The 23259-nt window shown below is 41.1% G+C and overlaps 1 protein-coding gene across 4 annotated transcripts in view; it reads left to right on the top strand.

Moving 5' to 3' along the window:
• rptor (regulatory associated protein of MTOR, complex 1) overlaps positions 1 to 23259 on the top strand; it is a 150959-nt gene that overhangs the window by 82723 nt on the left and 44977 nt on the right. For all 4 annotated transcript variants that reach the window (XM_062387655.1, XM_062387653.1, XM_062387654.1 and 1 more), the window contains exons 9-17: positions 2420 to 2520; positions 4599 to 4743; positions 10387 to 10462; positions 12832 to 12933; positions 15894 to 15977; positions 17554 to 17664; positions 18072 to 18146; positions 18310 to 18375; positions 21335 to 21526. In XM_062387655.1, the coding sequence (XP_062243639.1) occupies positions 2420 to 2520; positions 4599 to 4743; positions 10387 to 10462; positions 12832 to 12933; positions 15894 to 15977; positions 17554 to 17664; positions 18072 to 18146; positions 18310 to 18375; positions 21335 to 21526 (952 nt within the window). The remainder of the gene's footprint in view (positions 1 to 2419; positions 2521 to 4598; positions 4744 to 10386; positions 10463 to 12831; positions 12934 to 15893; positions 15978 to 17553; positions 17665 to 18071; positions 18147 to 18309; positions 18376 to 21334; positions 21527 to 23259) is intronic.

The raw sequence follows: 23259 nt of genomic DNA, 5'->3' as shown, positions 1-23259 counted from the left end.
AATATCTCAAGAACACCTAGAGGGAATTTCTTCAAAATTGGTAAAAACGTTCAAAAGGTGGACTTTAGGCTGTCAAAAGTCAAGGTCGCGGTGACCTGACAAATCCTGATCTTTTAGACTTAACATGTCAGACACACCTTGAGGGAATTTCCTCAAATTTGTTATACAAGTTCACATAGACTCACATTAACTGGTCAAAGGTCATGATGGCCTCACAAAACCTTATCTTTAGTCTCCTGAACATAATATCTCAAGTCCATCTTTATGTTATCTCTTAAAATGGTAACCTTTTCGCTCTTGATGGATTTTTTCGCAGTGTAAAGTTTGGTTTGACACCAGTCACTAAGGTTTGTTAGTACAGATATTTTTCAAAATGTATATAGTCTGCCATTAAAAATTTATAGCAGACAGATATTAATCAACATTCTCCAAGTTACACATCTTATAATATCATATCATTATTGTAAGTATTTCATATTATCAACTTAATAGCTTTGAACCAGGACCTTCAGTATTTGAGAAAAGCAGCTTGTGAAAAATAAGCTACACCTGTTTAGTGCCAGATCTGCTGTTGCCATGCATATCATTATTATTTTACAATGTTTAATGAGCTTGTTTGGCACAAACATGTATTGCATTTTGAATTACGTTCTATCATCTGTTGTTGTAAGGTTGTAACTTGACAGCTTGAGACATGGGACATTTCCGACATCAGACACCTAAAAGACAAAGGGCACTTACAGTTTTGTTGCAGTACACACTTATACGCACTTATCGTTATCACAGGAATAATTGTGTTAACCGCATACTATATTTTGAATCCTGTATATAGGCACTTTAGACGTATTGACTTGTGATTGTCTAATCCAAATGACCATGCATTTGACAAGGCAATCCATCTGGATGAATCTAAAAAGCAAACTTTAACAGAAGGTCAGCATCAGTCGAAACACAGCCTTAAAAGCGATCAGGTTGCAAAAGGGATGTGTGTCTGGCCCATGAGCTTTGTTCCTCTTTTGTTGACAACATGAACAAACATGAAACATGTTGCTACACAGATTAGTTTTTCCCGTCTTTCTGTTGCTCTGCTGTTTGAGTGAGAGTCACAGTGTGTCCAGCACACCAAACATCTAACTGCTCATCTACCAGCCACATGACTCAATCAAGTACTTTTCAAACGAGTTTAACATGTGCTTCATGAAAATTGAAAGGAATTCCCAATCAACAATCTTATAATTCAAAGATTATCACTGTAAATATTGATAAAATGGATTTATCAACACAAACTACAGAGGCCAGACAATAAGTTTCTATTATTCAAATTTAAATGGAGACATTTTTTTCTACCAGTCTTACTGAATTTTCATTTTTATCAACAAGTGGTCTTCAGATTGACTCGAGTGCGTTTTGTTTGTAGCTGAGGACCGAATGGGTTGTAGTGTTGAGCTTTATTTCATTTGTTGTCATTTTTTCCTACTTATTTTTATTCTCCCATTTTTTGAACTTGGACACAAACGACCCGCTCACATTAACTCTAATCTCTGTGAGGCAGCGAGGGTTTGCCCTCAACCCCCTCCTCTTCACTCACTGCTTTGCATAGCGTTCATTAAAAGGCAGACAGCTCTGTGGAGTAAAGGTGATTTTCTCCGTTTTGCTACAGTGATTACTGTCACATCGACTTGGGTTCTTGTCTGAAAAAGATTTCCCTACTCTCATTTCCATGGTGCTCCCACTCTCCCTGCACAGAAAGATCTGGTTTTTAAAAGCCGGAGGAGCTTCTGTGAAAAACTGATGTATGGTTTACACATCTCAAATCCCTCAAGTGCACACTGTAGATACACAGCTGTGTGGAAACTGCATTATAGTCAGTGCAGTGAGTCTAAAAATTAACAAGTCCGGTGTTTTGGATTTAATCTTCACATTATATGGTGTTGGTACGTACAAGGGACGATAAACACACAAAATCAAAAATGTGTTTGTGTTATTCTAATATTTATAATGTGTTCATATATTAGGGGTGTTGAGAAGAGATGGGCCACTCTCATTAATCAAATTTACTGTTTGTGGGGTCATCTGGCACCAGGTCTCCTTCTGAAGCAGCCCAGTTGAAATTGTTAAGCTTGTGTAACCTGAAATGAATCTGTATGACATAAAATCCATAATCTTACTCTTGTTCTCGGCTGGTGCCTGATATTCATCTTGGCCTCCAGTATCTTTGTGCACACAAGTATATTCAGAAATATTCAGACCCGCAGTAGCTGTTAGTCTCTCTGACTAAGTGACTGTAAATTTCTTCACGTGTTGCGATAATGTTACTGAGCAGTTGCCACTTTGTGCTCTGAGTCACCTATGTGCAATACAGTGAGCGTGGCTGACATAGTGCCATCTGTGTAATGTTTTGTGTGTGTGTGTGGTGCAGGATCCCTGGCAGGCTCAATGACAGACGCACTCCCCTTGGAGAGCTTAACTGGATCTTCACAGCCATCACCGACACAATCGCCTGGAATGTTCTGCCTAGAGGTAAGACTGTACACAAGATTTTATTTCCCCAACAAAAATTAAAATGTAATACAACTTGGGCCGTGTTCACACAGTGTGTATATCTCCTTTTTAAAAAGTTAGATAACATACAAAGACAAGGCAAAGTGACGTGAATGAGGTGTAATTCACAAGAGTTTGAAATATGTTAACTTACTAATTTGTGGGACACAATGTCAGGAAATCCAATCAGCGATGAGAATGAAACTCACCGGACTCAGGTCCTGGCCCTGTCCTGAGCTAGCAGGTGGTCAAACTGGTTGCTAATCATCCTCAGGTAGCGCTGGTATTGTTGGTCATCCAGCTCCTCCAGAAGACGGTGTAATTTCCCAAGCTGTACGCGACTCCAGATGGTCTTGTGGAGCCCCACACAACAGCACTGACTTCTCTGGCATTTCCAAAACATGTACATCGCAGTAGCTCTAATAGGCAAATATTCAGAGAATATGTTTACCAACATTGCTCATGTGAGAAAACACAATTGGTCCAGCCGCACAACATGATGGGGAAATTTCCATTGTGTTTGGTGTAAACGCACCATTAAAATTCAGCAATCCCAGCCACACTTGTTGTCGAAGATCCAGCAGCATTAAATTCTCCTAACACATTGTTGATTCTTGTAACATTAAGAGATTCACTGAAATACTGGTTAACAAATAAATAATGTGTTTCTTAAAAACCTGAACATATTTAAAGATGAGTACAGTGTCATAATAACTAACTAAAGTAGCCATTAGAAACAATGGCAAAGAAAAAAAATGAAAACCTAAAGCAGGAAAGCAAACAAACACACTGGTGTTGAAGGTAAAGGACAAACTTGCTGGGAGATCTGAGGCCCACTGACATTATTGTGAACAACATGTTTCGACAATAATAAAAAATGAATGTGCTCATCGGGAGCTCAGATTAATAAAGACACCTAATAAAAACAGTACAGTAATGATGCATCGGCAAAAGAAAAAGTTTGAGAACATCCCTATTTGTTGATAAAATAACTGGATTGCAGTCGGCACAGCCTGGCTCCTCAAATTGAGATGAATAGTGTTTAGAGTGTGTAGCACTGTAATTGGGGTTTTATCATTTTAACCTGAATTTAGGGGCCATAAAAGTTAAGAACACACATATAAACACACTTCCCTCTGTACGGTGACAACGCATACATAAACTTGTGCATATACTGCCATTAACAGTCACCCACAGAGTCACCCTGCCCAGATGAAAAATACACATGCTCTCTTCTTTCTTGGCATGTATTTATCTTTTGCCTGCAGAGCAAACACCCCCTCTCATTGCTCACCTGTCTCTCGTATACAACACACACACACACACACACACTGACTCACACTGGCACACACACTGACAAGCACACACAGACTCTCCTGAGACAAACTGTATCAAAGCTAAAACAGCAATGTGACAATGCTGATGGCTGCCAAAGCCTTTTAAACCCTTCGGGGCTCTGCTGCTAATGAAGCAGCCCACATCAGCGAGAATCCCTGTAATGAAGGCACTGCATACCAATTACACACACACACACACACACACACACACACACACACACACACACACACACAGTCTCTGTGGCCTGATGCACCAACACACTTACTTAAACATTTCAACATTCAAACATTTCACATTCACTCACAGCAGGCACTGGATTGTTGTGTCTCTGTCTAAGTTCTCCACACATGTGTACTCAAACACAGGGAATCACAGTCCTAAACCAGGGAGATTGCCATGGGATTGGCTCTGCCCCACTAAAGTGAATTAGTAAATACATTAATGAGCTGATGAAAATGTGACCACGACACATCGCTGGGTTCCGTACACACCGGTCTTCTGCACACACATACACACTAACTACCCTGGGTTTTTCCAAAGTTGCCGCTTTGCTCTAATTAAGCTTCTTTCTTTTGCCCAGTTAGATCTGCATTTACTCATTCAGTGCCCCGTTTCCCTCACGTGATCCCATCTCTCTGTTAATTGATTCACTCGCTGACCCTCTTCTGTCTCTGCCGTGATGGATAATCTCTGTTCTCCCTCTCTCTCTCTGCCGTCAGATTTGTTCCAGAAGTTGTTTCGTCAGGACCTGTTGGTGGCCAGCTTGTTCCGAAACTTCCTGTTAGCAGAGAGGATAATGAGGTCATACAACTGCACGCCGGTCAGCAGTCCGCGCCTGCCCCCTACATACATGCACGCCATGTGGTAAGCATACAGAACAGAGAGGGCTTTCTTACACACAGGTACCCAGATGGTTTGGGCTCAGTCAAGCAGAAGGCAAGAGGAGCAGCAGCAAAGCTTTCTAAGTGATACCTTCTTTGATCAGACAAGAGGCACACAGTGTCCTGGACTTAATGGTCCCACATGTATATTTAATGATCTCAAGTGGTTCCTTTAAAAAGCTATATAAGATGCAATCGGCCTGTTATCTTATGCAAAAATGGCAAAATGCCTAAAAGTTATGAGATCATTTATTAAATGAAATCTCCTTTGGAAATATTTGAAAACAGCTTGTCGATCTGCACTTTTTTGTCACCATTGCCTTTTGGTTTTGGTCTTGTTATTGTAACAGCAGGTCATTGGGAAAACAGACTGTGTTTTACCATAGCTAGATATATCCAGCAAAGCACTGCCAACTATTCTGCCAGAGGGTCTGCAAATCTTTAAGGAATATTCCTCCCGTTTGTGGGAATATGCCTCATACATACAGTTAGTAAGCAGATTTTTTACACAAATTGTGCGTTGAGTATAGATTCTTGTTTAACCTAGCTCAGCAGAACAACTGGAAACTTATTCTATTGATTTATCATGAGAAGAAAAAAACAATGAAGATCTGAGGTGATTACAACAACCACTGAGGTTAGTGACAGCATGCAGCATATCAGCAGTCCTGTCCTCACTGTTTGGTCGCTTTCTTCACATACGCAGTCTTTCCTGACTCACAACAAAACCCAGGTGAGCCTTAGATGTTTTGGCAGCTCGCTGGCTGGAGAGCAAGTTACCAACCAACTTGTGTAACTCCTTTCTCTTTCAATGATCCCTGCTTCCAGTAGTTAGGTTGAACTAATCTAAATCACAAGCATGAAATTGATGTCTATCTTATCAACAAAATTCCAGAAAGAAAGCAAAAAAGTGATAAACATTATTTCTATATGTCCTGAGAAATCCCATCATAAGGGGACAGCGTTAAACACAAAGCTATATTGGTTCACAACTGGATTTAGAATATGTCCCGAATGTCTCTCTGGTGATCCTCTCGGATCTCACCTCCCCGCTCTTAATGCAAATAATGATGAAAGTTGTGTTTATACCCCGTCTAAGTTTACAGATGTGTCTGATGACGATGTTTGTGTATGTCGACGGGAACGAGAGAGAAAGAGTGTGATCAGTCTGGTAGGACTGAACAAATAATGTGCACACCTACACAGAAAGATTTAGCAGATTATAAGAAATGTATCAGTCCTCATGTTTTGGTCTGTGTTGAGGTGTGACGGTGACCGCAGACCGATCCACGTATGGATACAGAGAAGCTTAAATTCAAAGTCAAACTGTAGCAGGTCAGAAAAGGTCAGCTGAGGAGGCGGTACTTCAAAAAAGATTAGATAGAGTGGTTCAATTACTTTCACTACTTCTCAAAATAAATATTGTTTGAGGAAGTGTGAGCCAAAACACGTAGGTGTTTTTGTTTGCTTCAGGCCTCCATATGCATATGCATACACCTCGCTCACGCTAAGTATAATTTCCATGATTAAGTTCCTCGGTTGTATTGTATGTTGATTACTGCGAGCCTTGCTGTATGTGTTTGCTCGCTGCCTCATCCAAAATGAAGCAGATATAAGCAGTGTGTTCACTGGCAACGGCCTCAGTCCACCTGACTAGAGTAGGCTGACTCAAGACATCTTGTATATAGAGTAGGGGCACTGCTTCCACTTTAACCGCCCACACACAAACGTAACCTGCAGCTGAACATGTCCACCTTTTGACTGAGGGCATCAACAAAACTCTGGGGGATAGGGAAATATTCTGTGGGACATTTCAGACATCTTTGGCTGTGGGAGAAATGGCAGATTTAGGTTAGAGACATTGGCACCCGAAAATACATAATTCTTGGGAATTATTCAAGTTTGAGAATGTCTTCCCTTTTACTCACACAGCTTGAAACTTGAGCCAGAAGGTGTCGCAGTGTTTCCACTGCATTTGTCCCCCCCACGCGTTCTCATTACAAGTGTTATAGTTCGACACAGAAAGAGGTGCTCTGTTGTCCATTGACTTTACCTGCATCTCCACACTGTGTAAGATCGTATCTATCTCCCTTACACCAACACTTCTCCCACTTTCTATTGTTTCTCTTGGGCTTCTATAAAAGCCGCCCTCCACCTCTCCCACTCATTATCTGGATCGTGTTTTTGGAAAACAACGCTCTCTCATTCTGTCTCCTCAAGGAGCGATTTGTTGTGTAACACCCTGGCATCACTTATTGTAAAGAATACTGTTCCTTCCCTCCCTGTGTGAGCAGTCATCTTTCTCTCTTTATCCGTGCGGCCTTTTACTTTAGATTGTGGGTAAATTACTCTGTTTACCACTAAAGAAATTGGGAGCTGGACTTTGTTTCACACCACGTAATAAGCAGGACAGAATAATGGCAGGGAGGTGCTTTAAGAGAGCAGGAAAGGAGACTGAGAGGATGATAAAAAAAATTGAGGTGCCAGAGATAAAAGAGCAGTAGAAGTGTAAAAGTATTGCTCTGCATAGATTGTGGGAGGGGGTGTAGAAAAGGAGTAATTAAGCAATTTGGACGCTCGTCGATTGATGTTGGTGTCCAAACACAAACAGCAATTGGAGCAGAATTAGCAAGAGCAGATAAACTCATGGCTGATTACCCCCTCGTGGACAGTCTCGGCGTGGGAGTGTGTGTGGGTGTGTCTGCTTTATGTGTGTTGTGTGCGTCGCTGCACCATTCTCTGCAGGCAACAGGAAAAAGAGCTTAGTCAGGCGCCAACTTGTCCCCCACGCTTCTCTGTCGCTGGCCATCTCCTCCACACGCACACAAACACACACGCAAACAGGTTTTGTAATGAGTTACTTATTGGCAGACACTGTCCGAAATGAATGCCGTCATCTCAAATGGTGCAGCAGCCTTGACCCTGTGATGGTGGGTTTACTGTTTCTACTATTGAAATACAGCCACAGAAACGGAGATGGGATTTGTTTGCAACATTTCTATACATATTCTAATCTCAGCACTTGAAGTTATGAAACCAAAAAAAAATAGATGTTGTTTTGTGGGTCAGTTTTGTCTACACAACAGAAAACAGGAAAATGCAATGCCTTATAGTATTTCATTATTTTATTGTGTTTCTTGTATCTGTAAAACTTTTTAAATGACTTAAAAATGATCTAAGACACACAGTGCGTACGAAAGTGATCAGATCATCTTTCAAAACCCAGCTCCAACCTCAAATGTAAAATCTTTTTAAATGAAATAGTTTGGCATGTTAAAAAAAAAATGGAATCCTTACAATACAGGATCCCAAAAAGAAAGGAGCTTATGGAGTCAAATCATGACTCCATAATGCTGACTTCACCCAGACATTTTAAAAGTACTCAGCAGCAGCCACATACCAAGAGACCATAGAAAATTTAGAGGCACCATCACTGCATCATGTTGAAAGCTCCTGGTATATGACATTCAGAGAAGAGGGAATGTAATGGAGAGACAGCGAGGAGGTTTCCTCCGACTGGAAATCATTTTCTCAGAAGCAGTAAATCAAGCTAATTCTGTATTACACTATATGTATGATTTATATATTTGATGAGTCACAACCACAACATTGTAAATTAAGACTACCTTATTTTTGCTAAAAACAATGCGATATGCAAAGTTTAACAGTAGCATGAACTGAAAGAGTCATGAAGTCAGCGACCTAACATTTGCGTATCTGTTTTATTGTTTTTTTATTGTCTGTCTTCTAGCAGAGTGTAGTTCCTTCTCTCAAAAGTTTCAGTGTCATCCAGGGCATACTTGTTCCTGAAAAACTTTTAATGTTTTTTATTGTGTTCTGTGCACTAAACTGGATTTGCTCATGTCTGGGGCTGAAATTAATCAGAGAAAGAGGGACTGAGTTTCACCTGAGCAGTTAGAGACCTGCGGTGTGAGCTGTAGTTTGGGCGTAATGACTCGCTTTCAAATACACACACAAGATACACAGATTTCTTAGATTCAAATTGAATTTGACACACTATTATCACAGATTTACAATTTAAAAAACGTATTACTCCAGTGTCAGCATATATTAAAGTTTTCTTCAGTATCTAAGTAATCTAATAATTGTTTTTAGATCACAAATAGGAGACTGAGGTTGTCGGAGAGATCCAGTAAAATTCAGACCTCCTAAAATTAGGATTCTCCATCCTATTAAAGATGTTCTAGTAAAACAATGGGCACACATTGAACTAAAACCACGGATTGATAATGTTTGGCATAAAGGTAATTATTGATCGATAATAAGGGGACCAAATTCAGAAGGACGGCAAACAAAAGTGTCTCAGATCACAGACACAGGGAGGAACCTTGTCAGATGGTTTTGGAAGACAAAGAAACAATCAGTGATCAATAACATCTAAAACAAATAAGATGTATATAAATACACATGGAGGTTAAGTCCAAAAACCCTGTCCATCGAAATCATATGGAAATGGATAAGTCAGCCACTTATACCTTGATATACACTCACTATCCCACTTTTAATTCTGTCAAACCTTTCTGAAGTAAGCAGCAGAGATGTAACCATCATTCCCCTGCCTATTTGATGCATCCCTAACCTACCTATACTAAGGATTGCTGGTATCAATCTTTAACTGACCTTCCTTCTCAAATATCAACATGCATTCAGCCCATACTCTCCACATTATTAAACTGGAATATGCATAATGTAGTAACTGTGCATCTAGAAGTAGTAAACCACCTCTTGCATGAGTTAGATCTTTTCTAAGCGGAGAACACCTGTTCCTTATGATGCAGTAATGTCTGCTTTGCTGCTGCTGGAAGGCAAAATGTTTTTTCTGTCACGGCTGAATTAATAAATTCTCCCATTTAGCCTGAACTGCTGACTTTGGCTTTTTAAATTTTAAAAACAAGTGTTGGGTGGAGCAGATGTACTGTACCACCTGCTGTAATTTACCTGCACATTTCCACATACTGTTTTATATGTTTGTAAGCTGCACATGTAGTGCTGACCGCAGTAGATCCATTGTATCCACTGCATTAGAGTTGCACTCTATTATTCTAAGCCGAGCAAATGGGCTAAGCTATTAAAGCAGCCGAGAGAGTCTCAGACAGAGTGGACTCAGTGTCACTTATTCAGCATCACATAACATCCCAGTGCAGCGACTGGGAACATGACTCAACCCCTAGATTGTTTTGGTATAGAGGGGGAAAGCCCCATCGCTGGGCTGGATGTGCTGCAAGAAGAAAAACGGATAGACAGACAGAATAGAGAAGCTGTGATAAGGTTTGATGAGAGTTACATAACCCCATGAATTAGATATGACCATGAGAGAGGAGCTGGTGTTCAGAACAGGATTAAAGGCTCCTTGCTGCCCTCTCCAGGACCCCGGGCTGGGAATTTAAAGAGGTGTATGAGCACCGGGGGAACAGAGGGAGGGAGAAAACGTGAGCTGTGGAAAATTAGATAGTGACGAGGGGGAAAAAAAGAACAAGCCTTGACCAAGGATTTAGTGCTGAGATACATTTTCTTATTTTGCTTCAGGTCTCAACAATAAAATGATAATGTGCCGTATATCCTAAATCTAATACAGTGTGTATATGTGTGTGTTACCTCTCTGCAGGCAAGCGTGGGACCTGGCTGTGGATATCTGCCTCTCTCAGCTGCCCACCATCATCGAGGAGGGCACCGCCTTCAGAGTAAGTGTGTGTGCTCGCGTGTGTGTGTGTGTGAAAGACAAACATTCCAAACACTCTTCAGCCACAATTTAAAGATGATTCTTTTAAGTCTGTGTGTTTGGGCGTGCGTGTCCGTGGGCATGTCTGTCTATAGTTATGAGGGCCAATATTGGTCCTCATAACTGGTCCTCACAAAATATATTGGCTTTTTGAGGGTTAAGACTTGGTTATACTTGCGCGCGTGTTCTTGGTTAAGGGACATCAAGTTTTGATGGATGGCTCTTATTGTGGAAATGTCTGCCAGACACCCATAAACCTCACTCACATCTTGTTTGCACTGCAGCTTCTCCACCACCAACGTCTACAGCATCTCTATTATTCTCTCACACACACACAAACTCTCACACACTCTCAGCAGATAACATTGTAAAATATCTAATAAGTCAAGTGTGAGTGTCAAATAATAGTTGCTGAAACCACTGGCCTTGCACTTTAGCACACTGGTGTGTTTATTGTTCTATTTACTTTTGAGCCAGGGGAGCGTGATGGAGATGCTCAGCAAGAGGCTGATGATGATTTAAGATTTCTGGGTCAACAAAAGACGTGCGTGTGTGTGTGCGTGCGTACGTGCGTGCGTGCGAGCGAGTGAGCGGACAAAGTCACCAGATGCTGGACAGCAGCAACCTGTTCTTTGTTATACAAACTAATCAGAAAGTATAAAAACAGAGAAGTGGGACCGAAGCAGCTTTTTCCTGGCGTTAGCACTTTTATCTGGGCCTTTTCTCTCCTTCACCTGGCCTCTCTGAGGTGGGCATCTTCTCTACAGCCCCCAGGGGATTAGTTTTCCTTCGTGCTCCTCCTCTACTTTCTCCTGCACTCAGGCCAAAAACACTTACCGGTACCGTAATTGAGCCTCTGAGGACTCTAAAGGAGATCCTTCCTTTCTATCATGCGTCCTCTTCCAGGAGCCTTTAACTTCTCTGATGTGCTTCAACTGTTAGAAATTCCGTTTTATTTTTTAGTCCAGGTAATTAATGAGTGTTGGCCTTATTTGATTACCTTAAAAACACTTTACCAACCTCAGCCTCCTTACCACAGCTTTTTGATGTATCTGGGTAACAACAGTTATACAATCATCAAAAATAATCGGATTTCTGTCGATCAAACATAAATTAAAAACAAGCAATATATCGATAAGATAAATATCATGAACCCTACTCTTTCTAAGAACTCTTTCTGAGTTGATTTTGTTCACGATCCAGACACAGGCCTCACACTTTCCACGCTTGGGTCATTTGTATAGAAAGTACAATAAATTTGCTTTCCTTTTCCTTGCATCCATCCAATTCCACCTGATATTTGCATTTATTCAAAACTCTGTTCATACTATGATCAATGGTAAATGTCAGTCATTCTTGTTAAGACAGACTTTGTGGGGGGGTTTAATCAAATCTCAAAGTCATTAACGAGGCTGGACTTTTTGGACGTCCTGCTCCTGTTGTCTTAACTTGTGAACCTGTCACATGTTCACATGGTCACATGTAACTGTTCCAATGGCAGTGCAGGTACATCATAGCTGCCACTAAGATAGATTGACCTTGTCTGATAAGAACTAATAATTAACGATTCATCCAACAATGTTATATTACTGTTTTATTTAAACAGTAGAATTGTTTGCAACATTAATAATACCAATAATAATCATTATAATCATATATAATTATATCGTAGGAGCAGTCAAAGTTTCAAAGCATCTAAGTTTCTAATTACACACCATACTTTCATAATTTCTCGAAACTTTAATTTAAATTAAAAAAAGTCTTAAATTTACCTCATACCTCATGAAGTCATATTAACTAAACAAGGTTTCAGGAAGTGTTTTTGAAGTAGAGCTCTAAATTCCCACTGTGACTCAAAGCAGCACCTTTCTTTCTTCATGTGTCAGTAGGTCTGTGAGTGTGTGTATAGAGCTATTAAGCTTTGATTATGCACAGATTAATTTAGCCATCCAGCCGAGAAGCACTGATATTTCCCCCCTTCCACATCCATCAGCAGTCTACACTACGCTGTCATAATTCCCACAGCATTATTAACACCCAGTGATCAAGAACTCTGCAGCCAGCACCTAATCAATCAGGCAAACTGCCATGGCAGTGGAGAGAGAGAAAGGAGAGGGAGGGTGATCATGATGGATCAGGATTTATGTCGTTACTGCATTGCGGTGTCACTTCTGAGCTTGTTGTGTCAGTGCTTGTATGAAATGATAGGCTCGTCTCTTCAGACTGGCTCATCAGTGTGTGTGCGTGTGAGTGAGTGCATGCGTGTGTGAGTAAGCACATTCATTTCTTTAAAATGATGATAAACAATGAGTGTTTGATTTGTGTCCACAGCACAGTCCTTTCTTTGCAGAGCAGCTGACAGCCTTTCAGGTGTGGTTGACGATGGGTGTCGAGAACAGAAACCCTCCTGAGCAGCTCCCAATTGTTCTGCAGGTACACACACACACACACACACACATGCACACACACGCACACACACACACACACACACACACACACACACACGCTCTCACCTTGAACCACCTTCTCTCTTATTCCCCCTTTTTTCAAGTGATCTATTTCAGTTTGCTTTATCAGCATGCCGTGTGAATACGTGTATGTTTCCAAAACATGTTGGAGAAAATGAATTAAACAAAAGAAGCTATGGTGATCATAATAAACAAATTGTTACCTTAATCAGCTCTCCGTCATGTCAACTGGTTAGAGAAAGCAACAGTTCTAGTTAAAACAACATGTTTGTTCACATGGAGTCTGAAGCAGTGGTAATATGCACTGCAGAAATAATGACATTGAGGAGAACATGTCCGAGGGGATTTTTGTTGGTTAGTGAGAAGTGGAGGGTGAGTGTCTTTTGCACTTGCTTGATGGTCGTTAATTAAACCACTCGAAGGAACTTCGAGCTGCAAAGAGGCGTATTTGAAATCCATCTCTGCTGCAGAGTGTTTGAGAACCGAGTTCACTCTTCTCCCTCTGGTGCAGCAGGTGCCAGATATCTTGCAACATTTTGGCTGTTTGAATTGTGTGAAGAAAATATTCTGGTGCACTCATTTAACCGAGGCTTCATTTCAATACCAAATCACCATATCTTTGTAAGATCGATGAAGCCAGGAAAGACTTAATACTATTACATATTATATAATAATATATATATATTATATAATAATATGTAATATGATGACAACAATACTTTAAACACCATTGCCCCTCACTGCTCCTTCACTCTCCTCCTCTATACAAAGCTTTTTCTTTCCTTCAGGTCACCGCTTTCAATCTGCCAACACAAAAGTGTGAAATGCACTGTAAGATTCCTCCTGCAGACTGAGCTCAGCATTTTCAGGCTAATTCTCTTCATTGCAACCCGCAACAAAAGGCTCTGACAAGAACACTGTCTCCTGTGTTCCCTGAAGTGGTGTTAAATTTGTTTCGGATACTTTAATGAGGGCGAAATGTTGCCAAAACCTTCTCGCGTGTGTCAGCTGTTGAGTTACAGCAGTCGACGGTTTCTCCTCTACCTTTCCCACCGTCCTTCCTCCTACCACCATTATAATCCCCTCCCGCAGGGATGTACAGTTGTGGTGTTGTATTATATCACAGCGTAGTATCGGTGTGCCGCTGTCTGTGTTGAATGGTAATTTCCTGCTGACTCAGCGCGGCACGAGCCGTAGCCCGTCCATACAGCAGTTCTGTCGGGGCCTGTTAAAAGCCGAGGGAAAGGCAGACAGAATGGGGAGTGGTGGATGGTGTGTGAGAGCATGTGTGTGTGTTTGCTCTTGATGTGGACACGGAGGGAAGAAAGGAGGTAAAAGAGCAGTAGCCCTTAAGATTATACAACATTATGCAGCCTTGCACCATGATGGGAAAGTAATCGTGAGGGCATTTTGCACTCTCTGATGTAACAGATGGACACATAATTAGTTCTGACACTCTTTTAAGCACACAGTTGCATAAGAGTGCATTTATGACATTTATGTGCATTATTCTCACAGGATTGTACAATTTGATGCCAAAATATAAACAGGCTCAATTTGAGACACGCAAAGAATGACAAGAAAAGGGCAGCGGAGAGTAATCCATCAATGATGCTCTTTAATGAAATGAGCCAAGGGAGAACAGAGATCTCTGGAAGCAGAGACACGGTGCGCTGTCTTGCCAACAGCCGTTTCATCCGGAGAGGATTTACAGATTGTGCAAAGGGATTACAGCATCTCCAAAGTTGTGATGTTACAGTAACGGCAGCACATACACATTCACCCACATTTGTCTTCAGGTGTCAGTGGAAGAGATTAAGGCATGACTGTGCATCATAATGTCATGACGGCATATGTGTCACTCGCACACAAACACAAACGTACGCGCAGACAGCATGATCATAGGTAGTGCTGAGTCATCACACAAAATTAGATTGGAGTCAGGGTGTTACGCACATAAGGAACAGAGACAAATATTTACGCACGTCCTTATGCATTGTAATATCACAGCATTGTTCAGGGAGTGTATTTCCAGCCTTGCTATGATGAATTGGCATATGTGCATTACCGTGTTGCTTAAATCATGCACATACAATTTGCTGACTGAGTGGAAAATGTTCACGGACGTCTGTGTCATACCATGTTCCTGTATTCATGCGGTTGTGTTTTATTTGCTGTAGAGCACACACCCCACGTCACACACAGGTCTTTGCTCATACCCTCCTTCCTGGAGCTGGAGGGGTCCCGAGGACGGTCTTCCCCTGGCCTCCTTCTGTCTGTATGGTCACGCTCATCAGGTGGAAGTCACGGAGGATGCTAATAATACATTATGTGTTGGTGGATGACTTTGTATGTGAATGTGTGTATGTGTGTGTTTGTGTGGGTGGGTGGGTGGACCTGTGTTCCTCCATATGCTTGTTCTCACACTGTGGGACATTCTCATGGGGAAGGAACAGTGTCCAGCCAACACAAGCTTTTGGCTGCACTCAGCTTAATGCTGCATAAAAGACACATACACACACACAAACACACATGTACACGCTAACATTTTTAGCATGCATAATATGCGTTCCTTGGCCAAAACAAATACATTGTGATCCCATTTGGCATTGCATATGTATACACATATACAAATGCACACCAAAAATCTGTATCTTCTTAAGAAGCCCAGTGGAATTGCTGCCAAGAGACAAATCCAGGAACCCACACACACAAAAATGCAAACGTGCGTGTGTATGTGTAAACAAGTTCAACCTGGTGCCAGTGACTTAGCAGTATTGGTGCGAGAGCCACCTGTTACTCCACCTCCTCACCTTCTCTGCAGTGTCTCCTGCTGTCCTTCCTAATTCCCTCCTTCCTTTAATCTCAAGCTTCCTCTTCATTCGTCCGCAGCCCGGTTGACCTCTGACCTCTGCTCTTTTTCAGGTCCTCCTCAGTCAGGTGCATCGGCTGCGGGCTCTGGACCTGCTAGGGCGGTTTCTGGACCTGGGACCCTGGGCTGTCAGTCTGGTGCGTTCAGCTCCACATTAACTGTCTGGCATTGATGGGTTTCTGCTCAAAAACGTAATCAGTTCTTCCAGTGGTATGAGAGAAAGTGTAGCCATGACAACAACAGGTTTTTGATGTGCTGAGGATTTGACATATCTCTCATAGAGAGATGTCTGCCTCCACCTCTACACAATAAGGGTGAAAGACAATCTTTGTGACGCTCAGCTAATGAAAATAGCGACAAAAAAACTTGAACAACAGCTCATAAATGTATGAAACGTGTTACTATGAATGTGAAAATAGAGTATTCATCATATGTTTTTAAAATTCTCAGTGAGTAATAAAAACAATAAGGCATGTTTTATTATTTATTGTTTTATTGAGTTTTCAAGACACGTACAGACACTGGTACACTAAATATACAAGAAAAGTGTAAGACTTTAACAGACTTAGAATATGTTTGTTAGATATGTTTAAGGACACATTAATAAGTCCAAATAAAATAAAAGTGAATTTAAATTTGGGACTGTTGGGCCTTGGTGGAAGTATACACACTGCTGAGCCATTTTCCAGTTTATCATATAATGATTTTATATTTCATAGGGACGTCACTATGATACCAAATGTACTATATGATAATGAGTGATTGATTAATGCTAATTAATCTAGTGATGTTATGATGAAGCAATTCTTACCAAATAGAGGAGAACTACCTTAACAACAATATTTTAGGCAAAGGCATGATGAAATTTCTGACTTTTTTTATAATATATATATATATATATCATCAAATGATAGGAACTTAATTTATGATCAATAGAAGCTTAATATTCACTGTTATTTGTAGAAATATCTTAATCAGCTGAAAAAGTGAATCATTTGTGATTCAAATTCTATTGATGAGTTATTTTGTATGCACACACACGAGCAAAGGAAACCAATACTCTGCTTCAGGCCACATGTATAGTGGTGCACAAAGTAACCGCTTTTTTGACTCTTTCCAACATCTCGGAAATGCCAATCAACACATTGCTGAGATTAAAGAAACAGTGTGTTCATTAGTGACCTCCTGTAGGGATTTTTCTTAGGAGAGCCAGTTAACAGTCTCTCTCTGACATCCGGTACTTGTGCTAAGCTCACTTAAACTAATCATGCCTTTGTTCCAGCTCCATACTCCAGCCCACAGACATGACAGAGGTGTCCATTTTCTCAGTTACATCTCAGAAAGATTCTTTCGGTTGATATTCCTTAAAGCTCAAAAAGAAGCATGATACCCATAATTGCCAGTTCACAATAAAAAAAAGGAGATGATATATCTTTTTGTAAACAGGCAGTAAACAAGTGCGATATATACATGTAGCATTTTGTTGAACCTCATAAAGCTACAAGAATAGGTTACAGTTCAATTTCATATTTATTGCTTGGATAATATACAGTAACACTTCTTTGTATAACATTTTGTGTTGTACAGCTTATTAGATTTGACTTTGACCCAAAACCCAACACACGATAGTGGAATAACGAGTGATCTGTTGTACTGCTCCGACAGACAAACAAATAATAGAAAAGCTGATACTGTGTGTGTGTCTGTTTCCAGGCCCTGTCTGTAGGGATCTTCCCCTATGTGTTAAAGCTGCTTCAGAGCTCAGCCAGAGAGCTGCGGCCACTGCTGGTTTTCATCTGGGCTAAAATCCTGGCTGTGGACAGTGTAAGTTATCCAAACACTCTAACACTTAAAATCTTCATATCTTCTAAACCTTTATTGTCTTTGACTATGTTTGAGGTTTAAACGTTCCATGTTAAAGGGACCAGTGTGTAAGACTCAGTGGCCCCTAGCTGTGAGAGGCACTTTCTGTATAGAAATTTGGAAATTGGTCAGAGTCATCTTCAATACACACCTCTATTCTTAAGGGCTATATTTTTATTTTCACACCTACGTAGATAATTTGATGTTAAAACATTCACTCACACAGTTTAGACGGGCCACCAAGGACAAATGATCTTTTATGACTCCAGGAGGAATGGAAAGTGAACAACATCTGCAACCCCCTCTCTCCCTCTCTATCTTGTCTATTTCTCTCTATTGCCCTCTTTCCTCTCTCTGTGATTTTTCAGTCATGTCAAGCAGACCTGGTAAAAGACAACGGTCACAAGTACTTCCTGTCCGTTTTGGCCGACAGCTACATGCCAGTGAGTATTGCTCGATCACGTCATCGCGTTTAGGAGAACAGTGACCCACAGCATGTGTTCTGCAGTTTTTCTTGATTGACTTGAAAGTTGAACAGATCTCAGATAGCAGCAGGGTGAAAGTCGAACATGTAATGAGATCTCAGAGACCCTCTCTCTGTTTCAGGCTGAGCATCGAACAATGGCTGTCTTCATACTGGCTGTTATCGTCAACAGCTACAACACAGGACAGGTATGAGTTGGTGTGTGTGAGTTGCTGACTGCTGTCTGTCTGCTACCTAAAAGCCAAAGGGAGAACCAGTACCAAATTATTCATTTAGTTCTCCCAGCATAATTGTGGCGAGTTGTTTCGGGGGCCAGGCGTCACTTTGAGAGATGCCCCTGTTGCCGATTGTGTATTTCCGGGAGATATTGGTTATGTGACTTTTTTGTCACCGACAGTTCCCTCTATAATCTCCGTCCTGGCCACCCTCATGGTGACGCTTTATCACCACCAGTGTCACTTCAGTCTGCTCCTGGCCGCCGGTGTTCAATCCCAGAAGCCTTTTGTTTCTGACACTGATCAAACGTCCAAGGGTTTGATGTTGGGGGGATATAGCCCTTCACTGACGGGCGTATACAAACACATAAAACTCACATACAGAGTATTTTTGCCACGCTATTTCACAAAGATATATTCCACCATCACTCATTTTCACTTCCAGTCTCTTCCTCTCTGCAGTTATATCTAGTTGTGAGGGTTATTTAACTCATTCATTTCTGTCTTACCTACTTTACAGTTCTTCTCTCGCTTGACATTATATTATTTTAACAAATCAGAAAAGCTATATGTGCTCTCAAGCTCAGACATAGCCATTGTTCTACCATACCACTGTGTACTTAATACTCCTACCTCTCTCACAGGCCTGTAAATAATAGATGATACCCAACAATACAGAAAAAGACTCTGCTTGTTCCACAACTCATTATTTATCCCTCTGACGTTCAACAACAGTGCTCGTTACTGCGGTATCGCTTTTGCTCACATGTCACAGAGCAGTGGCATCTTAATATTCCAGCTCTCCGGGTTCAGCAGGGAGCTGGGATCAGAAAAACCTGGGAACGAAGTCTGTGAGATCTGAGGCACATGAAGAAAAATGAAAGGGGGTGAAGCGATGCGGGCAGAGCGTGTCACTGCTGTTAAAAGATTTGTTGTCTCCTGCCTCAATCTGCAGGAGACAAAAGAGGATTATCCTAACAATAACTGCGTTCATCCGCTTACAAGGTGTTACTTTAAAGGCTTCTAAGTTCACAGGTAACTTATTGAGTTTCATGTGGGTGCTGAGCTTTGAAGCACTTGCAGTCAACCATGAACATCCTTATGTACATCAGTGTAAGCAAATACCACATCAGTTGAAACACAGCCTGGTGTTACATTCACCACTCTGCTGCTCCGAGTTTCAAACAAAAACACTGCTTTCCATTTGCTGCAGTTTGTCAAATTATTGAGCAAATACAAAGAACACTTCGAAATGTCCCGCATATTAATTTCAGCTCGAGAATACATCCTTTTCTGTCCTGGTTTGCTTTTAATGTGAAACAGCTGCAGGGTGTGTAGCACATTTATTGATACTAGTTAAACAGATTGAAAAAACACCAAACTGTTACAGACTGGACTTAATTAAACACAACACTGCAGGTACCCTGAATCACACCATTTGTGAAACATATGTGGCAAATGGCCAAGCTTTATATTTTATTTCATTAGTATAAAGTTCATAAAACATCTGCCAAGTAGTGATTGGTAATAAATAGCGACTGAAAATAATGAATTCTCTTTATGAAAAAGGAAGCTCAGCATGACTGTTGTTGTAAATGGTCTGTATTTAAATAGCTCACTAGCTTTCCAGTCTTGATGATCAGTCAAAGCTCTTTACTGTATTAATAATAATAATTTTCAGTTTTGACTGACACTGTCCCAAGTACGAATTTAACTTTGCCTGTCGGGGTCTTTCTGTATGAATTGAGCGTTTCCTTCCCGTGTATGCATGGATTTCCCTCTGGGTCCTCCAGCTTGTTCTCACAGTCCACCTCAGTAATAAACATCTACATGTATTATAACCCTTTGAGAGAATTTTAACAAACATGATCCATAATAAGCTTTGTGTGGGAAGAATATGAATCATAACGTGTTCAGTGACTGTACATTATGTTGACCCAGTAGAACATTTATTTTCAACTGAGCCAGCCATTACTGTCAAATAAGCCCCGTACTTGTATCACCTCACGAAAAGAAGAAAGAAAAGAAGGCTATTGAAAATAGTGACGGGGAGTGCTCAATAAGTTTTAAAATGATTTGAATAAATCACACCAGCTTTCTCTTAAGACTTTACACTGACTCAAAGTTTAATGGACCAATTACCTTTTGTTCACAAGAAGGCTTTGAAGAAGGCTGTTGGGTTCAGGGGAATAAGTCCGTCTGCTGCAGAGCCTCATAATCCTTTTGTATATCACATAGTGTGAGGTTACAGGTTGGTGTTGATTAACTGGCTAATAAGTTACCAGTCTGCTCCCAGCCTCAAGCCTCTGTACGGCGCAGCAGTGTGCGACTGATATATGGCTCAGATCTTGTTATTAATAATTAAAAACTGCAAGGTACTTGTTGATTACCATGATTTGTCCAGTTCTACCCTCTTGAGTCCAGTGTCTATTCTAGAAGAGCTACAAGTGAAAAATGAATAACTCAAAGGATAATAACCCAAATATGCTTTTCACTGTTCTTACCTCATAAATAAAAGCTATTTGTAAAACCCCAAATTACAAAGGGCACATCTGAACAATGGTGGCACGGTGTTAGAGTGGGTAGCACCGTCGCCTTTTCTCTGGGTACTCCGGCTCTCTCCCACTATCCAAAAACTTGCAGATGGGGGTTTGGTCAATTGGAGCCCCTCAATTAACCACAGGTGAAATTGTGAGGCAGAATAGTTGTTTAACTATATATCTTAGCCCTGTGATACGCTGGTAACCTTTCCAGGGTGTTCCCTGCCTCGTGCCCAATGTCAGGTGGTATTGATTCCAGGTCCCCCCCGCAACCCTTAAAGGATACGCTTTACAGTTAATAGATGGGGCATCAGAGCAACTAAATCTCTCTCACATTCACTATTCTCCATTTGCTCCACCCTTCTTCCCTTGCTCTCCTCTTCCCATACCAGGAGGCCTGTCTGCAGGGCAATCTGATAGCCAACTGCCTGGAGCAGCTGTCAGACCCCCATCCCTTGCTCCGTCAGTGGGTGGCCATTTGCCTTGGTCGCATCTGGCAGAACTTCGACCCGGCACGCTGGTGCGGTGTCCGAGACAGCGCGCACGAGAAGCTCTACACCCTGTTGTCAGATCCCATCCCTGAGGTGAGAAGGTTTCCTCCTGAGTTCTGATACATTTAAGAAGTTGACTGGGATGTTTTTAGTCTCTCTCCAAATCTTGACTTAGAACACAGCAAATAAAGTGGAGGTATCACATTATTTTACAAATACTGGAATCACATTTTGGTTATTTGTAGGAAGTAATCTCGTCCAGCACCATTTGTACTAAATGTGGCTTGAAATTATATGTCAAGGTTTTTCTTTGTGATGAATGTAGAGAAAAGTAGATTACATGTCATCACACATGTATCACAAAGAGAGCAGAGCTGCAGAGCAAAGTTTGTGCTCACTGTGTTAAAACAGGATGGTCGACATGTGACTGGGTCGTGTGAAGACCAGAGGAACAGTGACAAAAAGTTTGCCCTGGAATTCACCCAGACACTTTGTGGCCCAGCTCACCCAAACTAACACATCATTTGTATTGGTTCTCACACACTTGCACACACAAGGAACATCTGTCTCTACCAGAAACTTCCTCTTTCCCTTGGACAGGCAGCTGCTAGGGACCATAGGTTGGAAACAGAGGTCTGAACATACTAAAACACACACAAGTGTGTGTGTGTGTGTGTGTGTGTGTGTGTGTGTGTGTGTGTGTGTGTGTGTGTGTGTGTGTGTGTGTGTGTGTGTGTGTGTGTGTGTGTGTGTGTGTGTGTGTGTGTGTGTGTGTGTGTGTGTGTGTGTGTGTGTGTGTGTGTGTGTGTGTGTGTGTTCCCCAGAGCCTTTTGAAGATGACTGAGAAAGTGACAGGTAGTTGAGGGACAAAGTGAAAGAGGAGCAGAGACTATACAGAATGTTTAATTAAGTTTAAGTCTGAGGGGATACAACCAAGACACCACTTCAAAACACACACTTGCATACTGAATGCTTTTGTTGATTGTATATTAAAAACTCATAAAGCTGAATGTGCATTTAAATTGAATACTGCTGATGTTTTTCTATGCAGAATGTGACACATTTATCTTTTGGTCTTTATTTTGTGTGGGCTAGATTTATTGTTGTAAGCCTTCGTTGATGCTGCCCTCCTGGTCCGGAGCTTTTATTCAGAATAAGGCGTCTTCCTGGTTATATCTTTTCTTCTTGCGTTGTCTTTCCTGTAAAGCTTGATGCTGGCTCAGTGTTGGTAAGACATGTGCAGGAGCTGGTTATAATACCATAACTATCTGTACAGTCAATCACAAACCAATACAACATGCCGCAAATACAACCTTTGTAAAATGTATAATGTTCAACTCTCAGAAAAGGCCTAAATGTCATCTTTTGTTGGAACTGTCAATACATTTATATCCATGTGTGGTATACAGTGTCAAATTGCACTTTTGATAAGAAAAAAAAAATCAATGTGAATGGTTCAATTGGACTGAAGTAGATCAGATAGCTGTTCACTATATTCTGACTCAGATTTTGTGAAATCCTGAGTGAGGATGGCAGATTAAGATGCTTTCAGTGTCGCATTCATCTCATTTAATTACCTCTCAAATCAAAGTCCCTTTATCATAGTTTATTTCAGGTTTTAGGAAGAAAATAACAATGTGTTCATGTGAAAATGTTTCCGCTGATCATTTTCATCAGAGCAAAGCAAACCCTATCAAAGCAGCTGTGTGCTGTTAGCCTGACGTTGTCAGACTCACAATTCTAGTCAGAATGTGAGTCTGAGACCACTCCATTTGGCTGTGATTATGGGGCGTGTTTCAACTGACCAGGAAATAAAATTCTCTGTT

The sequence above is a fragment of the Platichthys flesus genome, chromosome 5 (assembly GCF_949316205.1).
Source record: "Platichthys flesus chromosome 5, fPlaFle2.1, whole genome shotgun sequence".
Lineage (NCBI taxonomy): Eukaryota > Metazoa > Chordata > Actinopteri > Pleuronectiformes > Pleuronectidae > Platichthys > Platichthys flesus.
The sequence above is the reverse complement of the archived record's forward strand: the minus strand, read 5'-3'. Positions and strand labels throughout refer to the sequence as shown.